This window comes from Schistocerca serialis, chromosome 5 (genome assembly GCF_023864345.2).
Source record: "Schistocerca serialis cubense isolate TAMUIC-IGC-003099 chromosome 5, iqSchSeri2.2, whole genome shotgun sequence".
NCBI lineage: Eukaryota > Metazoa > Arthropoda > Insecta > Orthoptera > Acrididae > Schistocerca > Schistocerca serialis.
The window spans coordinates 368034723-368054085 of NC_064642.1; the positions used below are offsets into that span (position 1 = coordinate 368034723).

At 44.8% G+C, this 19363-nt stretch overlaps 1 protein-coding gene across 1 annotated transcript in view; it reads right to left on the reverse strand.

The window, feature by feature from the left end:
* The window catches only part of LOC126481943 (facilitated trehalose transporter Tret1-like), a 66038-nt gene extending 55822 nt beyond the window's left edge, over nt 1-10216 (reverse strand). Inside the window, exon 1 of the mRNA XM_050105902.1 lies at nt 10171-10216. Coding sequence (XP_049961859.1) covers nt 10171-10216 — 46 coding nt within the window. The remainder of the gene's footprint in view (nt 1-10170) is intronic.
* Between the last annotated feature and the right edge of the window lie 9147 nt (nt 10217-19363).

Here is a 19363-nt window from a genome sequence, read left to right on the forward strand (position 1 = left end):
GAGATTCATACCTCATAAATTGGTAAGAGATGGAACTGATCCCCCATGGTACACAAAACAGGTCCGAACGCTGTTGCAGAGGCAACGGAAAAAGCATGCGAAGTTCAGAAGAACGCGAAATCCCGAAGATTGGCTAAAATTTACAGACGCGCGAAATTTGGCACGGACTTCAATGAGAGATGCCTTTAATAGGTTCCACAACGAAACATTGTCTCGAAATTTGGGAGAAAATCCGAAGAAATTCTGGTCGTATGTAAAGTACACAAGCGGCAAGACGCAGTCAATACCTTCGCTGCGCAGTGCCGATGATACTGTTACCGACGACTGTGCCGCTAAAGCGGAGTTATTGAACGCAGTTTTCCGAAATTCCTTCACCAGGGAAGACGAATGGAATATTCCATAATTTGAAACACGAACAGCTGCTAGCATGAGTTTCTTAGAAGTAGATACCTTAGGGGCTGCGAAGCAACTCAAATCGCTTGATACGGGCAAGTCTTCAGGTCCAGATTGTATACCGATTAGGTTCCTTTCAGATTACGCTGATACAATAGCTCCCTACTTAGCAATCATATACAACTGCTCGCTCACCGGTAGGTCTGTACCTAAAGATTGGAAAATTGCGCAGGTCGCACCAGTGTTTAAGAAGGGTAGTAGGAGTAATCCATTGAACTACAGACCTATATCATTGACGTCGGTTTGCAGTAGGGTTTTGGAGCATATATTGTATTCAAACATTATGAATCACCTCGAAGGGAACGATCTATTGATACGTAATCAGCATGGTATCAGAAAACATCGTTCTTGTGCAACGCAGCTAGCTCTTTATTCGCAAGAAGTAATGGCCGCTATCGATAGGGGATCTCAAGTTGATTCCGTATTTCTAGATTTCCGGAAAGCTTTTGACACCATTCCTCACAAGCGACTTCTAATCGGGCATATGGGGTATCGTCTCAGTTGTGCGACTGGATTCGTGATTTCCTGTCAGGAAGGTCGCAGTTCGTAGTAATAGACGGCAAATCATCGAGTAAAATTGAAGTGATATCAGGTGTTCCCCAAGGAAGCGTCCTGGGACCTCTGCTGTTCCTGATCTATATAAATGACTTGAGTGACAATCCGAGCAGTTCTCTTATGTCGTTCGCAGATGATGCTGTAATTTACCGTCTAGTAAGGTCATCCGAAGACCAGTATCAGTTGCAAAGCGATTTAGAAAAGATTGCTGTATGGTATGGCAGGTGGCAGTTGACGCTAAATAACGAAAAGTGTGAGGTGATCCACATGAGTTCCAAAAGAAATCCGTTGGAATTCGATTACTCGATAAATAGTACAATTCTGAAGGCTGTCAATTCAACTAAGTACCCGAGTGTTAAAATTACGAACAACTTCAGTTGGAAAGACCTGACGGCTCAACACAAAAATTTTGTCTCACGTGCAGATAGTGTTGAGGATCAGTGGGAAAAGTTCAAAACCATCGTACAATATGCGTTAAATGAGTATGTGCCAAGCAAGATCGTAAGAGATGGAAAAGATCCACCGTGGTACAACAACCAAGTTAGAAAACTGCTACGGAAGCAAAGGGAACCTCACAGCAAACATAAACATAGCCAAAGCCTTGCAGACAAACAAAAATTACGCGAAGCAAAATGTAGTGTGAGGAGGGCTATGCGAGAGGCGTTCAATGAATTCGAAAGTAAAGTTCTATGTACTGACTTGGCAGAAAATCCTAAGAAATTTGGGTCTTATGTCAAAGCGGTAGGTGGATCAAAACAAAATGTCCAGACATTCTGAGACTAAAATGGTACTGAAACAGAGGATGACAGACTAAAGGCCGAAATACTAAATGCCTTTTTCCAAAGCTGTTTCACAGAGGAAGACTGCACTGTGGTTCCTTCTCTAGATTGTCGCACAGATGACAAAATGGTAGATATCGAAATAGACGACAGAGGGATAGAGAAATAATTAAAATCGCTCAAAAGAGGAAAGGCCGCTGGACCTGATGGGATACCAGTTCGATTTTACACAGAGTACGTGAAGGAACTTGCCCCCCTTCTTGCAGCGGTGTACCGTAGGTCTCTAGAAGAGCGTAGCGTTCCAAAGGATTGGAAAAGGGTACAGGTCATCCCCGTTTTCAAGAAGGGACGTCGAATAGATGTGCATAACTATAGACCTATATCTCTAACGTCGATCAGTTGTAAAATTTTGGAACACGTATTACGTTCGAGTATAATGACTTTTCTGGAGACTAGAAATCTACTCTGTAGGAATCAGCATGGGTTTCGAAAAAGACGGTCGTGTGAAACCCAGCTCGCGCTATTCGCCCACGAGATTCAGAGGGCCATAGACACGGGTTCACAGGTAGATGCCGTGTTTCTTGACTATCAGATCAATTGTGTGATTGGATTGAAGAGTTCCTAGATAACAGAACGCAGCATGTCATTCTCAATGGAGAGAAGTCTTCCGAAGTAAGAGTGATTTCAGGTTTGCCGCAGGGGAGTGTCATAGGACCGTTGCTATTCACAATATACATAAATGACCTTGTGGATGACATCGGAAGTTCACAGGCTTTTTGCGGATGATGCTGTGGTGTATCGAGAGGTTGTAACAATGGAAAATTGTACTGAAATGCAGGAGGATCTGCAGCGAATTGACGCGTGGTGCAGGGAATGGCAATTCAATCTCGATGTAGACAAGTGTAATGTGCTGCGAATACATAGAAAGATAGATCCCTTATCATTTAGCTACAAAATAGCAGGTCAGCAACTGGAAGCAGTTAATTCCATAAATTATCTGGGAGTACGCATTAGGAGTGATTTAAAATGGACTGATCATATAAAGTTGATCGTTGTAAAGCAGATGCCAGACTGAGATTCATTGGAAGAATACTAAGGAAATGCAATCCGAAAACAAAGGAAGTAGGTTACAGTACGCTTGTTCGCCCACTGCTTGAATACTGCTCAGCTGTGTGGGATCCGTACCAGATAGGGTTGATAGAAGATATAGAGAAGATCCAACGGAGAGCAGCGCGCTTCGTTACAGGATAATTTAGTAATCACGAAAGCGTTACGGAAATGATAGATAAACTCCAGTGGAAGACTCTGCAGGAGAGACGCTCAGTAGCTCGGTACTGGCTTTTGTTAAAGTTTCGAGAACATACCTTCACCGAAGAGTCAAGCAGTATATTGCTCCCTCCTACGTATATCTCGCGAAGAGACCATGAGGATAAAACCAGAGAGATTAGAGCCCTTACAGAAGCATACCGACAATCCTTCTTTCCAAGAACAATACGAGACTGGAATAGAAGGGAGAACCGATAGAGGTACTCAGGGTACCCTCCGCCACACACCATCAGGTGGCTTACGGAGTATGGATGTAGATGTAGATGTAGATAGATAATATTGTGGGGAAGGTGAGCCAAAGTTTGCGTTTCATTGGCAGGACACTTAGAAGATGCAACAAGTCCGCTAAAGAGACAGCTTAAACTACACTCGTTCGTCCTCTGTTAGAATATTGCTGCAAGGTGTGGGATCCTTACCAGGTGGGATTGGCGGAGGACATCGAAAGGATGCAAAAGAGGGGCAGCTCGTTTTGTATTATCACGCAATAGGGGAGAGAGTGTGGCAGATATGATACACGAGTTGGGATGGAAGTCATTAAAGCAAAGACGGTTTTCGTCGCGGCTAGATCTATTTACGAAATTTCAGTCTTCCGAATGCGAAAATATTTTGTTGAGCCCAACCTACATAGGTAGGAATGATCATCAAAATAAAAGAAGAGAAATCAGAGCTCAAACAGAAAGGTTCACGTGTTCGTTCTTCCCGCTCGCTGTTCGGGAGTGGAATGGTAGAGAGATAGTATGATTGTGGTTCGATGAACCCTCTGCCAAGCACTTAAATGTGAATTGCAGAGTAATCATGTAGATGTAGATGTAGATGTAGATGTTCAGGAGATGCCACCCGACACCGGCACTGCATTACCTGTATGTGGTGTTGCTGTTGGTCGTTCTGAGTTGTGCTCCCGGATTTCCGATAAGTGCAGTGGCGATGGCTCCTCTATAAAATCCGAACTTGAAGTGCCCCCAACCCATCCACATCAAGAGTGTATGTTTTCACGGAGTGGTGTGAAACAGCGTTTTCAACCTGTACGTGCCACGGCGCATCGTAAAAAGAAAAACGAGTATTCCTCGGCGTCCCGTGGGGAGGATTAGAATTATACCTTCTTTGCCCCGCCTCCGGACGTTGAGACAGACGTGATAGTGCTTTTTCCTTAGTGTTGTTTTATTGACCTTACATGTGTTAACGGATGCAGGAGTATACATTTCTAACCCTCAATGTTTATAGGATACGTTCCCAATTACGGCTTGCTGCGTTACGCCAGTTTATTTACGATTCCCAAGCTGATATCGTGTGTTTACAAGAGGTATTATTTGATGTGCTTTGTCTTCCTGGATATTCTATGTTTTTCAATGACGCGCCTGAAAATTCTGCCGGTATGGCTTTGCTTTATCGAGATGGAATCCCGCTGACGGACTTCGAAACGCTAGATGATGGTCGCGGTGTAGGCTGTGGTTTTTATGACCTCACCTTAATTTTTCTTTACGCTTCGTCTGGATCCGGTCGTTCATCCGATCGTGCGCGGTTTTATAGGGAAGAAGTTGTTTATTTACTCCGAAGGAACCCGCGCAAGGTTTCGTTAGTGGACGATTTTAACTGAGTCTTACGCCGTGTAGCTCAGACCCCCAATTATACATTTTATCGTGAAATTAATAATATGGTGACGTCCTTGCATCTCCAGGATGCTTGGGTTTGCAAATATCCTACATTGGTGCCGTGTATGTTTTTTACAGCTACTTGAAGTAGCCGATTGCATCGCTTTTATTTATCTGCCCGCATATGTAGTCAGCTTTTATCGATTGATGTAATTCCTGCCAGTTTCACTGATTACTGTGCTATTTGAATGACTTTTAACCACGTCCCGCAGCGGGTCCATCTTTCGATCCCTTTATGGAAGCTAAACACTCTACATCTCACAGACCCCTCTCTGGAAGGTATCATCGTAGACGTATGGCGGTGGACAACCCAATCCCAGGAGCGTTATTCCTCACTTCTATAATGGTGGGTTACCTTTGCTATACCACGGATTCGAAATACACTCAAGCATTTTAGCGCTGAAAGAGCGGCTGAAATAAGGCGCACTAGGGAATTTTACACTCCTGGAAATGGAAAAAAGAACACATTGACACCGGTGTGTCAGACCCACCATACTTGCTCCGGACATTGCGAGAGGGCTGTACAAGCAATGATCACACGCACGGCACAGCGGACACACCAGGAACCGCGGTGTTGGCCGTCGAATGGCACTAGCTGCGCAGCATTTGTGCACCGCCGCCGTCAGTGTCAGCCAGTTTGCCGTGGCATACGGAGCTCCATCGCAGTCTTTAACACTGGTAGCATGCCGCGACAGCGTGGACGTGAACCGTATGTGCAGTTGACGGACTTTGAGCGAGGGCGTATAGTGGGCATGCGGAAGGCCGGGTGGACGTACCGCCGAATTGCTCAACACGTGGGGCGTGAGGTCTCCACAGTACATCGATGTTGTCGCCAGTGGTCGGCGGAAGGTGCACGTGCCCGTCGACCTGGGACCGGACCGCAGCGACGCACGGATGCACGCCAAGACCGTAGGATCCCACGCAGTGCCGTAGGGGACCGCACCGCCACTTCCCAGCAAATTAGGGACACTGTTGCTCCTGGGGTATCGGCGAGGACCATTCGCAACCGTCTCTATGAAGCTGGGCTTCGGTCCCGCACACCGTTAGGCCGTCTTCCGCTCACGCCCCAACATCGTGCAGCCCGCCTCCAGTGGTGTCGCGACAGGCGTGAATGGAGGGACGAATGGAGACGTGTCGTCTTCAGCGATGAAAGTCGCTTCTGCCTTGGTGCCAATGATGGTCGTATGCGTGTTTGGCGCCGTGCAGGTGAGCGCCACAATCAGGACTGCATACGACCGAGGCACACAGGGCCAACACCCGGCATCATGGTGTGGGGAGCGATCTCCTACACTGGCCGTACACCACTGGTGATCGTCGAGGGGACACTGAATAGTGCACGGTACATCCAAACCGTCATCGAACCCATCGTTCTACCATTCCTAGACCGGCAAGGGAACTTGCTGTTCCAACAGGACAATGCACGTCCGCATGTATCCCGTGCCACCCAACGTGCTCTAGAAGGTGTAAGTCAACTACCCTGGCCAGCAAGATCTCCGGATCTGTCCCCCATTGAGCATGTTTGGGACTGGATGAAGCGTCGTCTCACGCGGTCTGCACGTCCAGCACGAACACTGGTCCAACTGAGGCGCCAGGTGGAAATGGCATGGCACGCCATTCCACAGGACTACATCCAGCATCTCTACTATCGTCTCCATGGGAGAATAGCAGCCTGCATTGCTGCGAAAGGTGGATATACACTGTACTAGTGCCGACATTGTGCATGCTCTGTTGCCTGTAACTATGTGCCTGTGGTTCTGTCAGTGTGATCATGTGATGTATCTGACCCCAGGAATGTGTCAATAAAGTTTCCCCTTCCTGGGACAATGAATTCACGGTGTTCTTATTTCAATTTCCAGGAGTGTATTATGCAGTCCTTCGCGATCTTTACGATAATGCTCGTGATGCCCCCTTGAGGGTCGTCGACGTCCACTGTGTGAAGGCAAAACCTCCGACTCAAACGTAGGCAAGTGGATGGTGTCCGACTGCGTTCCCAGCCTCGTTCAATCTTACAGGATGAGTTGACCTCTCTCTGTCATCTTCTCCGGCTTCACAAGCGATCGCAAAGGACGTGTCTTTCTACCATTCGTACTCCAGATGGGCGTGAGTGGTCCTCACAATCTGATATCATGCGTGAACTTTACCAGTACTATTCCGAGCTTTATGCTGAAGTGGATTCAGAAGGTCCACCGTCTGTTGATTTCACCTCCCTCCTTGATCGTGTTGTTACACCAGCTTTCCAGGAAGAGTTTTTCTCTGTATTCCATCGCAGTGATATACTTTATATTGTGCACGTTCTCCCACAAATCGCCTGGCCCCAATGGCCTTCCCAAAGAATTTTATATTCGATTTTGGCCCCTACTAGGAGATACGATAACTTCCATGGTGAATGAAGTGTTCCACGGAGGCCTTCTCCCGCCCAGCTTTAAGGTTGCTAAAATTGTCCTGGTCCCCAAAAAGGAGGGTCGTTTGCGTGTGGATCAGGTCCGTCCGATAACCCTCTTCAACTATGATCATAAAATAGTAGCGCCAGCGGTCAATAGCCGACTATAGGTATTGTTGACTACCATCATCGCGAGCCATCAAAGTTGTCTTCCGGGTCGTACTCTTCTGACACCCGTTGCTGAATGTCGTGACTTAATTTCGGTTGCTTCCACCATTCCGGTGCCAAGCGCTTTGCTTTTCATTGATTTTCACCGAGCGTGTGACCGCGTTAATCATGGATTCCTTATGCGAGTACTGACGACTTGGTTTTAACGATGCTGCACGACGACTGTTTAGCTCTCTAATCACTGGTATTCGGGCGCCCATTGACGTAAATGGCCCATCGCGGCGTGTCAGGGCGTCCTTCAGGGGAGTCCATTATCCTTATCGTTCTACGTGCTGTTTCTGGAAGCCTTATTGCGAACAATAGCTGCTCGTTTGGGTGGCTGGTTGCTGCTGGGAGAAAGATTTACCGTTCGTGCATATGCTGATGACGTTATGGTTCTTCTCCGTACCCATGATGATATACCACTCTTGAAGGAAGTTTTGGATGCCTTTTTCCGTCTTACGGGAGCGCGGGTCAATGACCACAAATGTCGTTTACTCTGTTTGCGAGGATTTGACGCTGTTGAAATTCCATGGGGTTTGAAGGTCACCCGATATCGATCATTGGGTATTATAATTGACAGTTGTCCGCTAAAGATGGCTACAATAAACTGAAAAGCCTGTTACAGACAAGATTCAGGGTGCAATCATTGAACACGAGAGTCGCTCCCTGGTTCGGGCCATGGAAACGTATGTGTTAAGTAAGGCTTGTTTTATTGCACAAATCTTTCCACTTCCTGCGATGATGTACCGCAAGTTGCAAAGTTTAAGTGGCAGGTTTACCTGGCGCTACTCTGTATTTCGCGTGCATTATGGGGTCATGGCGCGCTCTCATCTGCTGGGAGGTTTGGGCCTCCCTGACATTCTCGTTAAGGCTTCTGCCTTATTCATCCGTCGCACCGTTTTAACATGTCAACGCGCTCCTCAATCACTTATAGCTCGCCTTTATGACTGTATCCGACCGGCGAGTTTAACACCTCTAATAGATATTGATAGGATTTGTTATAAACTACGGCACGTTAAGGAATTTTTTTTGGAGGTCAGTTATTTAGGAGTAAATATCCTGTCCCAAGCGAATCTCTCCCTAAAAGTGCTGTTAAGCCGCTGGACAATTCCACACAGTATTCCCTCTGTGGAAGCCCCGTCGCCAGAAACGAATTGGAAGATTGGTCTAACATCAGCCCCCCGATTTTCCTGATGAAAGTGGCGTCCTCGTGGTACCAAGTTGTTCATGATATTGTACCTACCAACGAGCGACTTTTTCGTGTGGCCTCAGTGTAACGGATCGCTGCAATCGTTGCCATGAAACTGATACATTATCTCATCGGTTGATTTCCTGCACTCAGGTCCATTGGAGGTGGCTTTGCCGACAATTGGTTTTTCTCCTCAGGACGTCGGAGGCGGTTATCTCGGGGGAGATTCTCGTGCATCCCGATTTAACCTTCTTCTCCCGATCGAAGAACAATACCATCATATGGCTTGTTGAACATTACGTCCACTACGTGATGATGAGTGGATGAGACGCAGATCCGCGTGCCTTTTCCCAATACGTGGCCACCGCCCATAGGACGTGGCTGAGGATGCACCGTTATAGTGATTTTTTTTCTAAAATGTTCATCTTGTTTTTCATCGACAAGGCGTTGAACTAGTTGTCATTCCCCCCTTTTTATTTTTGTGGGCACTTCTATGGATTTAGATGTTCCACGATGTATAAGTGACGGAGGAAAAATGTGTGGGCATGTTAAAATTAACGCCCCATTCCTTCATATACGTTATTCTGATTACACCCTTTTGTTTTTTCGAGATGACTTCTTTTGTTTTATTTTAATTGATTGCCTTCAGTATATGCTTTGGAAAAAAGAATATTTTCGTTTTTTGAAGGAATGCACTGCCATTTGAGTGTATATTTCGGTGTGTTTCCTGTGTGCAAAAAAAAGTGATTAAAAAAAAGTGGATAGGCTCACGGTTTACGAAGATAAAGAACAGGCGTTCGAATCTAGCTGGAGTGAATTGTCATTTTTTAATTTAGGTAATATTTTAAAACTTAATTCGCTACAAGTTGTGCAGTTCTAGGCTTTTTTAGGTTCTACCTTCTTTCAAAAGGTTCCATTTTACATTCGTCCCTCGCTCCAGAGATCTTTCTACTCTATGGTTGTACTGTGGGTTGTACAACTTAGAGGAGTTCATAATCATCAAAGACTGTAACAGATCTGTTCAAGGAAAAAAGTGGTAAAGCACTTTCCCGCGAAAGGCAAAGCTCCCGAGTTAGAGTCTCGGTCGGGCATACAGTTTTAATCTGCCAAGGAGTTTCATGCCTGGTAATACTATTATGTGTGTAAATTAATAAAATTTTTAATTGTTTATCTCTTTGCATTAAAATGGTATGTCAACATTCTTTTGTGACTGATTCGTTGACGGATAAACTACCTAGTTTTAATTCAGAAAGTTTATCAGATGTCAACAATGTACTGTAAATACTGGCTCCACAGCAATCAGTGCGAAGCTGAAACTTCAGGCATGAGACATCACGTACAGACCATCGCCTGCAGTGATTTATGGAACCCACGGCTAAACGATAACTCTATGAGCTGAGTCAATGGAGAATGATAGCAAAGCATTTTTGACATCCTGTTTCTCTCCCAGAAAGGCTGAAGTGGATACAAAATGTGAATTTCTCATGGTGCACGAACATTACGTGAGTGCTGTAAGTGAAGTGGGAGCGGATTTCCACGAATATCAACTCGGCTCCATAACACTCTCCAAATTAGAGGCAACAAGTTTGGGCTTCTGCCAAGTGAAAAAGTAGCCGGCAGGCTACTTACCCGACAAGGTGGCCAGGTACTGCATCCGCCTGCTGCCCTTCTTCATGGCTGCGGTGTAGCCTCACTTGTCGAAGGCTGCGGAACGCTACGCTAACAGCTGAGGTCTGCTCTCTCGATTCCCACTTGTGGCACGGACCCTACTCGGCCGATCAGCAGTAATCTGTAGTGGCCCCCGAATGTACTGATTGCGTGATAAGGTGATTGCTACTGCTATCGTTTCCAATGGCAGCTGGTGACTATCAGATTCAGGTATGTGACCTCGACGCTTTTATTGTTGCGATGGTAACTACCAATCCAAATTAGTATAATTCCTACAGAGTGCGGAAAGAACTGCGAGCAGAACAGATGCCTCTGTTACCGTCATCAAGAAGAATTTGGCGTAGCGTCCGCAACTTGACGTTCAGTAACGACCTTCAGACGATACACCGATTGCGGTTCAGATACTGAGGCACAAATTTACATTCATTTTGTACAATTGCTACTAGTTATTATCTACTGTCCACAGCCACAATAATTTCCACTCAGAAAATAAAATATATGAAAACTCCACAAAATCCAGTATGAAGAAAAACACACTAGCGGAAAAGAATAGTGAACCTGGAAAGACAATGTCGCTTTCGATCCGACGACGGCGTATGCCACCTGGGGATAGTAGATGTATTGATAATGGTTTCAACGTGGTTCGACAAGAGATGGCGTAGTCGCATAGCTTACAGAGTGCCAACTGTTTTTATCCTTTAATAGGGAATGCTCACAGCCAAAAGGCTCAGTGTGGTGTAAACTTGTGAAGCTATCAGGTAGCCACGCCATGGAGACGCGCTCGTGCTTTCTATAGCCATCTGAGCGAGTTTAAAAGGTGTCAAATTGTGGCCTCCCGAGTGGCAGAATGGTACTTTAGGAGAATGCGGGCTTTCAAATAGAAAATTCATGAAATGAGGTGGCCCTCAACTACGTACCCTCCGACTCAACGTTGAAATATTAAAAGTTTTGGCTGGTTTCGTTGTCTAGGGGCTAGGGTACGTAGTTGCCGCATCACAGGTCAAACACTGCTGAGTCGACAGTATACGAGAAGAATACGCACATGAATCGGATGCTCGAAGGTTTCTATCATTCGGAAATTGCGGATTATGAAAGTAACATAAATTTATAAACTAAAAATTTCAATTAAACAAAATCTGCAGGTACTATCTTAATGACTTTAAATAACTAATTTCTTCAAGAACAGTATACAGGGTGTTACAAAAAGGTACGGCCAAACTTTCAGGAAACATTCCTCACACACAAATAAAGAAAAGATGTTATGTGGACATGTATCCGGAAACGCTTAATTTCCATGTTAGAGCTCATTTTAGTTTCGTCAGTATGTACTGTACTTCCTCGATTCACCGCCATGATTTCATACGGAATACTCTACCTGTGCTGCTAGAACATGTGCCTTTACAAGTACGACACAACATGTGGCTCACGCACGATGGAGCTCCTGCACATTTCAGTCGAAGTGTTCGTACGATTCTCAACAACAGATTCGGTGACCGATGGATTGGTAGAGGAGGACCAATTCCATGGCCTCCACGCTCTCCTGACCTCAACCCCCTTGACTTTCATTTATGGGGACATTTGAAAGCTCTTGTCTACGCAACCCCGGTACCAAATGTAGAGACTCTTCGTGCTCGTATTGTGGACGTCTGTGATACAATACGCCATTCTCCAGGGCTGCATCAGCGCATCAGGGATTCCATGCGACGGAGGGTGGATGCATGTATCCTCGCTAACGGAGGACATTTTGAACATTTCCTGTAACAAAGTGTTTGAAGTCACGCTGGTACGTTCTGTTGCTGCGTGTTTCCATTCCATGATTAACGTGATTTGAAGAGAAGTAATAAAATGAGCTCTAACATGGAAAGTAAGCGTTTCCGGACACATGTCCACATAGCATATTTTCTTTCTTTGTGTGTGAGGAATGTTTTCTGAAAGTTTGGCCGTACCTTTTTGTAACACCCTATCTATCGGATATAAACAAAGACATAGATGAATAAATATATTTATAAGCATGCTGCTACCGTTTTTTCGTGTAATTGTGGAGTACTTATGGCCCGACGCGATCGATAGTAATCTTCCACTTTTACCTGCAATAACTCATGTACTATTCAAGTTACATACCTGTAATTCATGCCAATTAGGTTTACACTAATACCTTTCTAAAGACACGTCGATCGACAAAATCGGATGAAGCGTTTATATTTTGGAAATTTGTTGCTGGGTGTTACTTGTATAATTTACCGTCAGATACTTTAAACTAATAAAGATACTGAAAATCTGATTACACCATCAGAATCGTCGTGAAAATAACGTTTCTTTTTGAGGTATCATGAGTCATCTGGCTACTATAGATTTCTATACGAACTGTGAAATGTCTGCCAGTAAGGTTTCACAAAGTCCGCCATCTTTGGCCCTCCCGCCGCACGGCGTCACGAAGGAATTCCCAGCCACGTGCTCGATGGAACACGCGCTGGCCGCTGTGCGGCATCACGCGCTTGCTAAGGAGCCGCGCCTTGCCGAGCGGCGCGAGCGGTGGCCGCCAACTCTGAACTTGGAATATTTTCAGGGAGGCCACAGCTCGCCCGTTACCTCACAAGAATTGCCACCCAGGTTGGACGTGCTACCTCAGTTGTGGAACGACGCTGGTCACGTGAACGTTCTCTCACCTGTAGACGAGTTTCTGGACGTGCACGCAGCACAGACGCGTGCCAGGATCGTCGTATTGTAAGGGCAGCAGTGAGAGACTGTACAGTTGCAACTGCGCAGGTAAGAGACCTTGTGATCCACGATATATCAACACGTTCTGTTGTCAACCGGATATTAGTAGTGGGACTACGGACACGCACACTTCTACCCCGTCTTCCACTCGTCACAGCATCGACATGCACTGCTCGACCGGTGTCGTTAGAGGATCACTTGGAAGAAAGAACAGTTGGCCGTGATGTTCAGCGATGAAAGCAGATTCTGTCTGCTTGCAAGTGATAGTCGTTTGTGCGTACGACGTAGAAAGGTAGCTGCTCTCTTGTAGAGTGCTTTCGTCCAAGACACACTGGCTTCACCCCAGGACTTCTGGTATGGGGTGCGATAAGCTACGACTCTCGTTCACCTTTGGTGTTTCTGGAAGGAACGCTAACCAGAGCTCAGTACGTGCATAATGTTGTTAGATCCGTTCTTTTGCCAATCAAATAGCTCTGAGCACTATGGTACTTAACATCTGAGGTCTCAGTCCCCTAGAACTTAGATCTACTTAAACCTGACTAACCTAAGGACATCACACACATCCATGTCCGAGGCAGGATTCGAACCTGCGACCGTAGCAGCAGCGCGGTTCCGGACTGAAGCCCCTAGAACCACTCGGCCACAACGGCCGGCTCTTTTGCCGATCTTGTAACAGAACGGTGGTGTGTTTTTCCAACAGGATAATGTTCGCCCACACACTGTCGTGAAACTCAACATGCTCTTCAAGACGTGCAGCAACTCTCTGGCCAGCACAGTCGCTGGACTTGTCTCCAGTCGAGCACGTGTGGGATGTGATGGGATGAGAAGTGACTCGTGCAACTCGTCAACCAACTATTCCTGCAGAGCTAGAGGAAAGGGTCGAGTAAGCGTGGCATGGCGTATCCCATGATAGTATTTGCTATCTGTACGATCGACTGGGTATCAGAATCAGCGCCTGCATTCCCGCCCATGGAGGCTACACCGCATACTACTGTGGGGGTTTCACCATGGACCGATACCTGCTACATCAGAACCCCTTGTGCTACTGATCTGTAAATGTAATTTTCCATGTTCTCCATATGCACTGTTGCAACAATGTATCTTGACTGATTTGGAAACCTCAGAAACGGTGTACTAATTTTTTCGGTAGTGTACCATTAGAAACCTGCAGACAAAAAAAATATATGCGATATATGAGTCAGTTAGATCGCTATTTTACCGAGATTCTGAATGACTAGTTTTTTGTATACATGTCGTCAACATCCACGAGTGGTATCAATGTCCTGCTCTCGAGAGTGTTCCTTCATGCAGTCATCATTTCCTTCCGGTGTTCCGTTTTATGAGACCACTGCAGTCTGAAGAAACATGTAACGTGGGAGCATAACAGATAACACACGGTTTTAGCTTTGATTGCAGGTGTAAATGAAATTACTGTTCCAGATGAACACTCTCACTGTTTCTGAAAACGCGAAGACGCAGTTATACTGTAATTCAATAAATTTCAAACTAAGTGCTGTAAATAAATTAGAAAAAAGGCCTGTGACGCTACAATGACGCTTCCGTTGCACAAATATTTTTCCTGCTTTGTGAGCAACTAGTGCTTAAATGACATGGGAGTTCATGAAAGAATTACTTCGCTAAAGCATGATCTATCGTACTTTCTCCTTCCACGAGAGTGAAGCCACTGTTCTTCAGGTTCATTTCAGTTATTTTCCAATAATGATGTTTACAAACACAATAGCGGGAGAATGAAATACTTTCCAAACTCATAAAATAATGTAAACTGGATTTAACAGATTAGTAATTATCTTACCAAGAAAAACAGCATGGATTCAGTAAGTGGAAACAGCTACATCGTCAGACACTTTTATTCGTCTTTATGTATTTTGCAATACTACCACGAACATAGTCGACGTCTTACTACTGCTAACATGAAAACTTGCGTCAACTATTGTGAGTAGTATACTTGTCGATCTGTGCATGATTTTTCAGCGTGAAAAGTAAGTGTCGGTGTTGACGCAACAGGCAGATGCGAAGCTGTTTATTCGGCAGAAAGTGTGTATATTTGAAGCGTTGTATTTGTGATCTATTGTAACGTACAGGGTTCACATGTCGACGATAATATAAGCCAAATTACATTACACACTTTCCTGCTTGGTGAGATATTGGCTTCGATTACTCAGATTCATGTAAATTCAATTTCCTTTTGCTATGACCATTGAAAATTGTAGCGCGAATTAAGCTTTCTCTGTCCAGGCACTATGCTGTAAAATTTATACAAATAGATTCCGTTATTAGTTTGTTTCATGGTATAAGGGAGGGCATTTTAATTAATTCAGAGCATATTCGGACTTATTTTCATAGGTAATCCGTTTTTCAAACCTAGCAGTATCCTTAGAAACTGTTCACATGTACAGTCGTGGACAAAACGAGTGAAACCCCTCGCCTTTTCTTTACGCTGATCCGCACAGCTTTAAAGTCTGCTACACAGCATAACAGGCGCGTTGACGAAGTGCTACCAACATACTATGCGCAGGTGTTTTGTCAGTTTTCAATCGTGAGTAAGACTATATTAATGCTGATTAGTGTGTTAAACACAACACGTAAACATAAGATATAAATGATAGAAGAAAAGTTAATTTTAGCTTATCGAGATAACATAATTGTTTTAGTAAGACCAAGTAAACCAGATCGTTACGAATTAGCAAAATATTACGCGCATTCGGCTGCGAAACAGTCTGTGTCAACGTTCAGACCAGTCATACCGGATTACCGTTGCTGACCTAACGTGAAAGTGTGCAAATTTAGCAATGCGTGAAAATTCATAACGAAATTCAGTTAAAAATCATTCAGTGCCACACTTAAGTCAATTTAATTATTGACAGAAGCGGAAAAAGTATGCACTAACAAGTATGAAATTCGACAAGAGTTTCATATTGATATTCACAGGCCGCCGGCACAGAATAAAGGTAGCAATAAAACGTATTGGGGGCGCGAGAATTTCTTAAAGTTGCTTCACTGATAGTATATCTGCCTCCTTCGAGATTAGAACCGAAAACAAACCAGACCTCCCTTGCAGTAGCAAACACCTTTCACTACGCTAGCAGACAACCTAGGCAAACGGCCCTCTATAAAAATGTCGTGTGGCTAGGGCCTCCCCTGGGGTAGACCGTTCGCCGTGTACAAGTCTTTCGATTTGACGCCAGTGCGTCGATGGGGATGAAATGATAATGGCTAGGACTTCACAACAACCAGTCACTAAGCGGAGATAATCTCCGACTCAGCCGGGAATCGAACCCAGGGACTTAGGACTGACATTCCGTCGCGCTGACCACTCAGCTACCGAGGGCGGACAACCCTCTATTATTACCCCAGACATGAATAAGCCGGCAATTTCTCAATGAAAATGGCAAAAATGATCTGCAGTTTCTATTCCATAGAGCTTTCTTGACTCATAAACATGAACTTCCTACCTTTATGCCACCGCTTATGTGACAATAATTCAGGACGTTTATCGAAATAACAAAATACTGTTATTAGCGAGTAAATTTAGTAGGATAATTCTGCACCACCCCAGGACATAAACAGCTACATAACCGCCATACGTATTCTACAACGTTTCAAATTCTCCATTAGACTCGCAGCAGCCAGAGAACGTTCATTAGCCGAAGTATTTCTTAAGCTAGCTAGCAATTGGAATGCTCGCACTTCTAAAACACGTTGGCATTAACACTGGGATCTAAATCACCACGTGTATAGGCAACTGGAGTTTATTTGCATTCCTGTAAACGTGATTTGGATCGAAAGTGCAGCTACGATTAATATGCTGCTGTATCGACTGCAACTAGAACATTTCGCATAAAGAGTAGGGGGAATTATTTATGCGGACCTCAAATGGTTCAAATGGCTCTGAGCACTATGGGACTTAACATCTGAGGTCATCAGTCCCCTAGAACTTAGAACTACTTAAACCTAACTAACCTAAGGACATCACACACATCCATGCCGGAGGCAGGATTCGAACCTGCGACAGTAGCGGTCGCGCGGTTCCAGACTGAAGCGCCTAGAACCGCTCGGCCACAGTCCACAGCATGCGGCCCTCATCTTCAGTAACTGTCGTAGCTATTTTCGTTGTTAGGATTTCGTCACGTAAATCGGTAAAAATGGAACCCTACAAGTCTCACTTTCTTGACCGTCCATCTGTCTACCCAACCCTTAAAACCCGCTTACCTTGAGTACGGATGGACATAATAAGCGGTAATGTATCGCACTTCCTGCGGTATACGGTCCCTTGGTGGTGTAAAAAAGTGGATTCTATGTCAATTCAGTCTAAAGATACGGCCTTTTAAGTAAAGACAATGTACGCCAAAGGTCAAAAAATGGCTCTGAGAACTATGCGACCAAACTGCTTAGGTCATCAGTCACCTAGACCTAGAACTACTTAAACCTACCTAATGTAAGGACATCACACACATCCATGCCCGAGGTAGGATTCCACCCTGCGACTGAAGCAGCCGCGCGGTTCGTAACTGAAGCGCCTAGAACCGCTTGGACACCTCACCCGGCGAAACCCTTTTCACCTCATGTAAAATGATAATATATACTGTCTAGTGAGGATAAACTGTATTCGTCAGAAATACAGATCTTTTGATCAGGGAACTTTTACGAAGCTACATTCAAATTTAAGTCGTCTGCAATATCCGCTTATAAACACCCTAGTAACGTAGTATGTGATATCCACTTCTGAAGACGCTGGCAGATATTGCAGTACCGTAACAAGTAGTTAAGAATTTATTGTTATTGGTCCATGCATGACACTTTATTCCAGTATCAATTTAACGCACCTAGGTGTTTGTCTATTGCTGAAAATAATGAACAAAAAATTAAAACGATTCAAATGACTCTGAGCACTATGGGACTTAACATCTGGGGTCATCAGTCCCCTAGAACTTATAACTACGTAGACCTAACTAAGGACAGCCCACACATCCATGCCCGAGGCAGGATTCGAACCTGCGACCGATGCGGTCCCGCGGTTTCGGACTGAAGCGCCTAGGACCGCTCGGCTATGAATAAAAAATAAATAAACAGCAAACAATTTCGATTTTCAAATCAAATGCAACTCACATGTCGCAATTACAACCTAATTTCGTTGTTGCATCTACACGACTAGATCTACTGGATTTCTTTGCAATCCAGACTTACGTGCCTGGGAGAGGGTTCATCGAACCACCTTCGGACTATTTCTCTACCGTCCCACTCTTTAACAGGCTGCGGGTATAAGAACGACTTAAATCTTTTCTTACGAGCCCTGAATTACATTATTACTATGGTCATTTCTTCCTGTGTAAGTTCCCGAGGAAATAATGTTTTGGTATTCAGAACCGATGTTGGTGATTGAAATTTCGTGATTAGATCTCGCGGCGACGAAAAACTCTTTTGTTTTCATGAATGTCACCCCAACTCGCTTATCAAATCTGGGACTCTCTCTCCCCCATTTCGTGACATTACAAATCGTGCTACCGTTCCTTGGACGTTTTTGGCATGCACCATCAATCACGTCTGTCAAGGATCCCATACTGCGCAGGAATACTAAAGCAGTGGACGGACAAACGTGGTGTAGGCAGTGTTTTCAGTAGACCTGTTGCGCATTCTTAGTGTGCGGCCAACAAAACGCAGTCTTTCGTTTGCCTTCCCCACAAAAGTATGTTTGCGATCGTTCCAGTTTAAGTTTTACTTGGTACTGAGATGAATCGACAGTATTTCGACTTGTGTTTTGTCATTTAACCGAAAGTTAATTATTGTTACTGGACGCAGCTTTCGTGTTTAATGTATTCCTCATTCAACAGAGTACACTCCTCGTACACCACTCGTAACTGTTCCAAAGTATTAAATTGATACTGAACTTACCAAGTTGCAGTGGTCAACTAAACTTGCCGTTTTGAAACAAAGGAAAATATTATAGCGAAATATGGCAACTAAGAAGCAGACTATCCAAATAAGCAAACATTTCCGGTTCAAGTCGTTGCAGTAGGTCTACTACACAGTAACGTAAATTAGGAGCAAAGTCCATTAGTAGATTTTATCAGGAAAACCAGCCTACTGCAAACTGCCACTACAAGAATGAAAGTTTCCAAGCATGTCAATGAGTAGTCGAGGAAAGTGGACGCGTTCTGTCTACTGAATTGCAACGCACGCCGCTTACGAGGAGACCCGCCAAGTGTCATTGACCGATCTTGCTGAAACTTCGCTCATTGAAAGAGGGGACAAAATAAGCGAACACGTGTCTCGGCTTATTTGGATACACTAGACCTCTTCTGAGAAAAGGACGGTCAAAGTTTTCAATGCGCTGTTGCTGTAGTGTAGATACCTTTTAGCGTGTAAGGATTCAATTGAAGCGGTGGCTTGGCGGCTACCGTAGCGAATTCAGAACGTT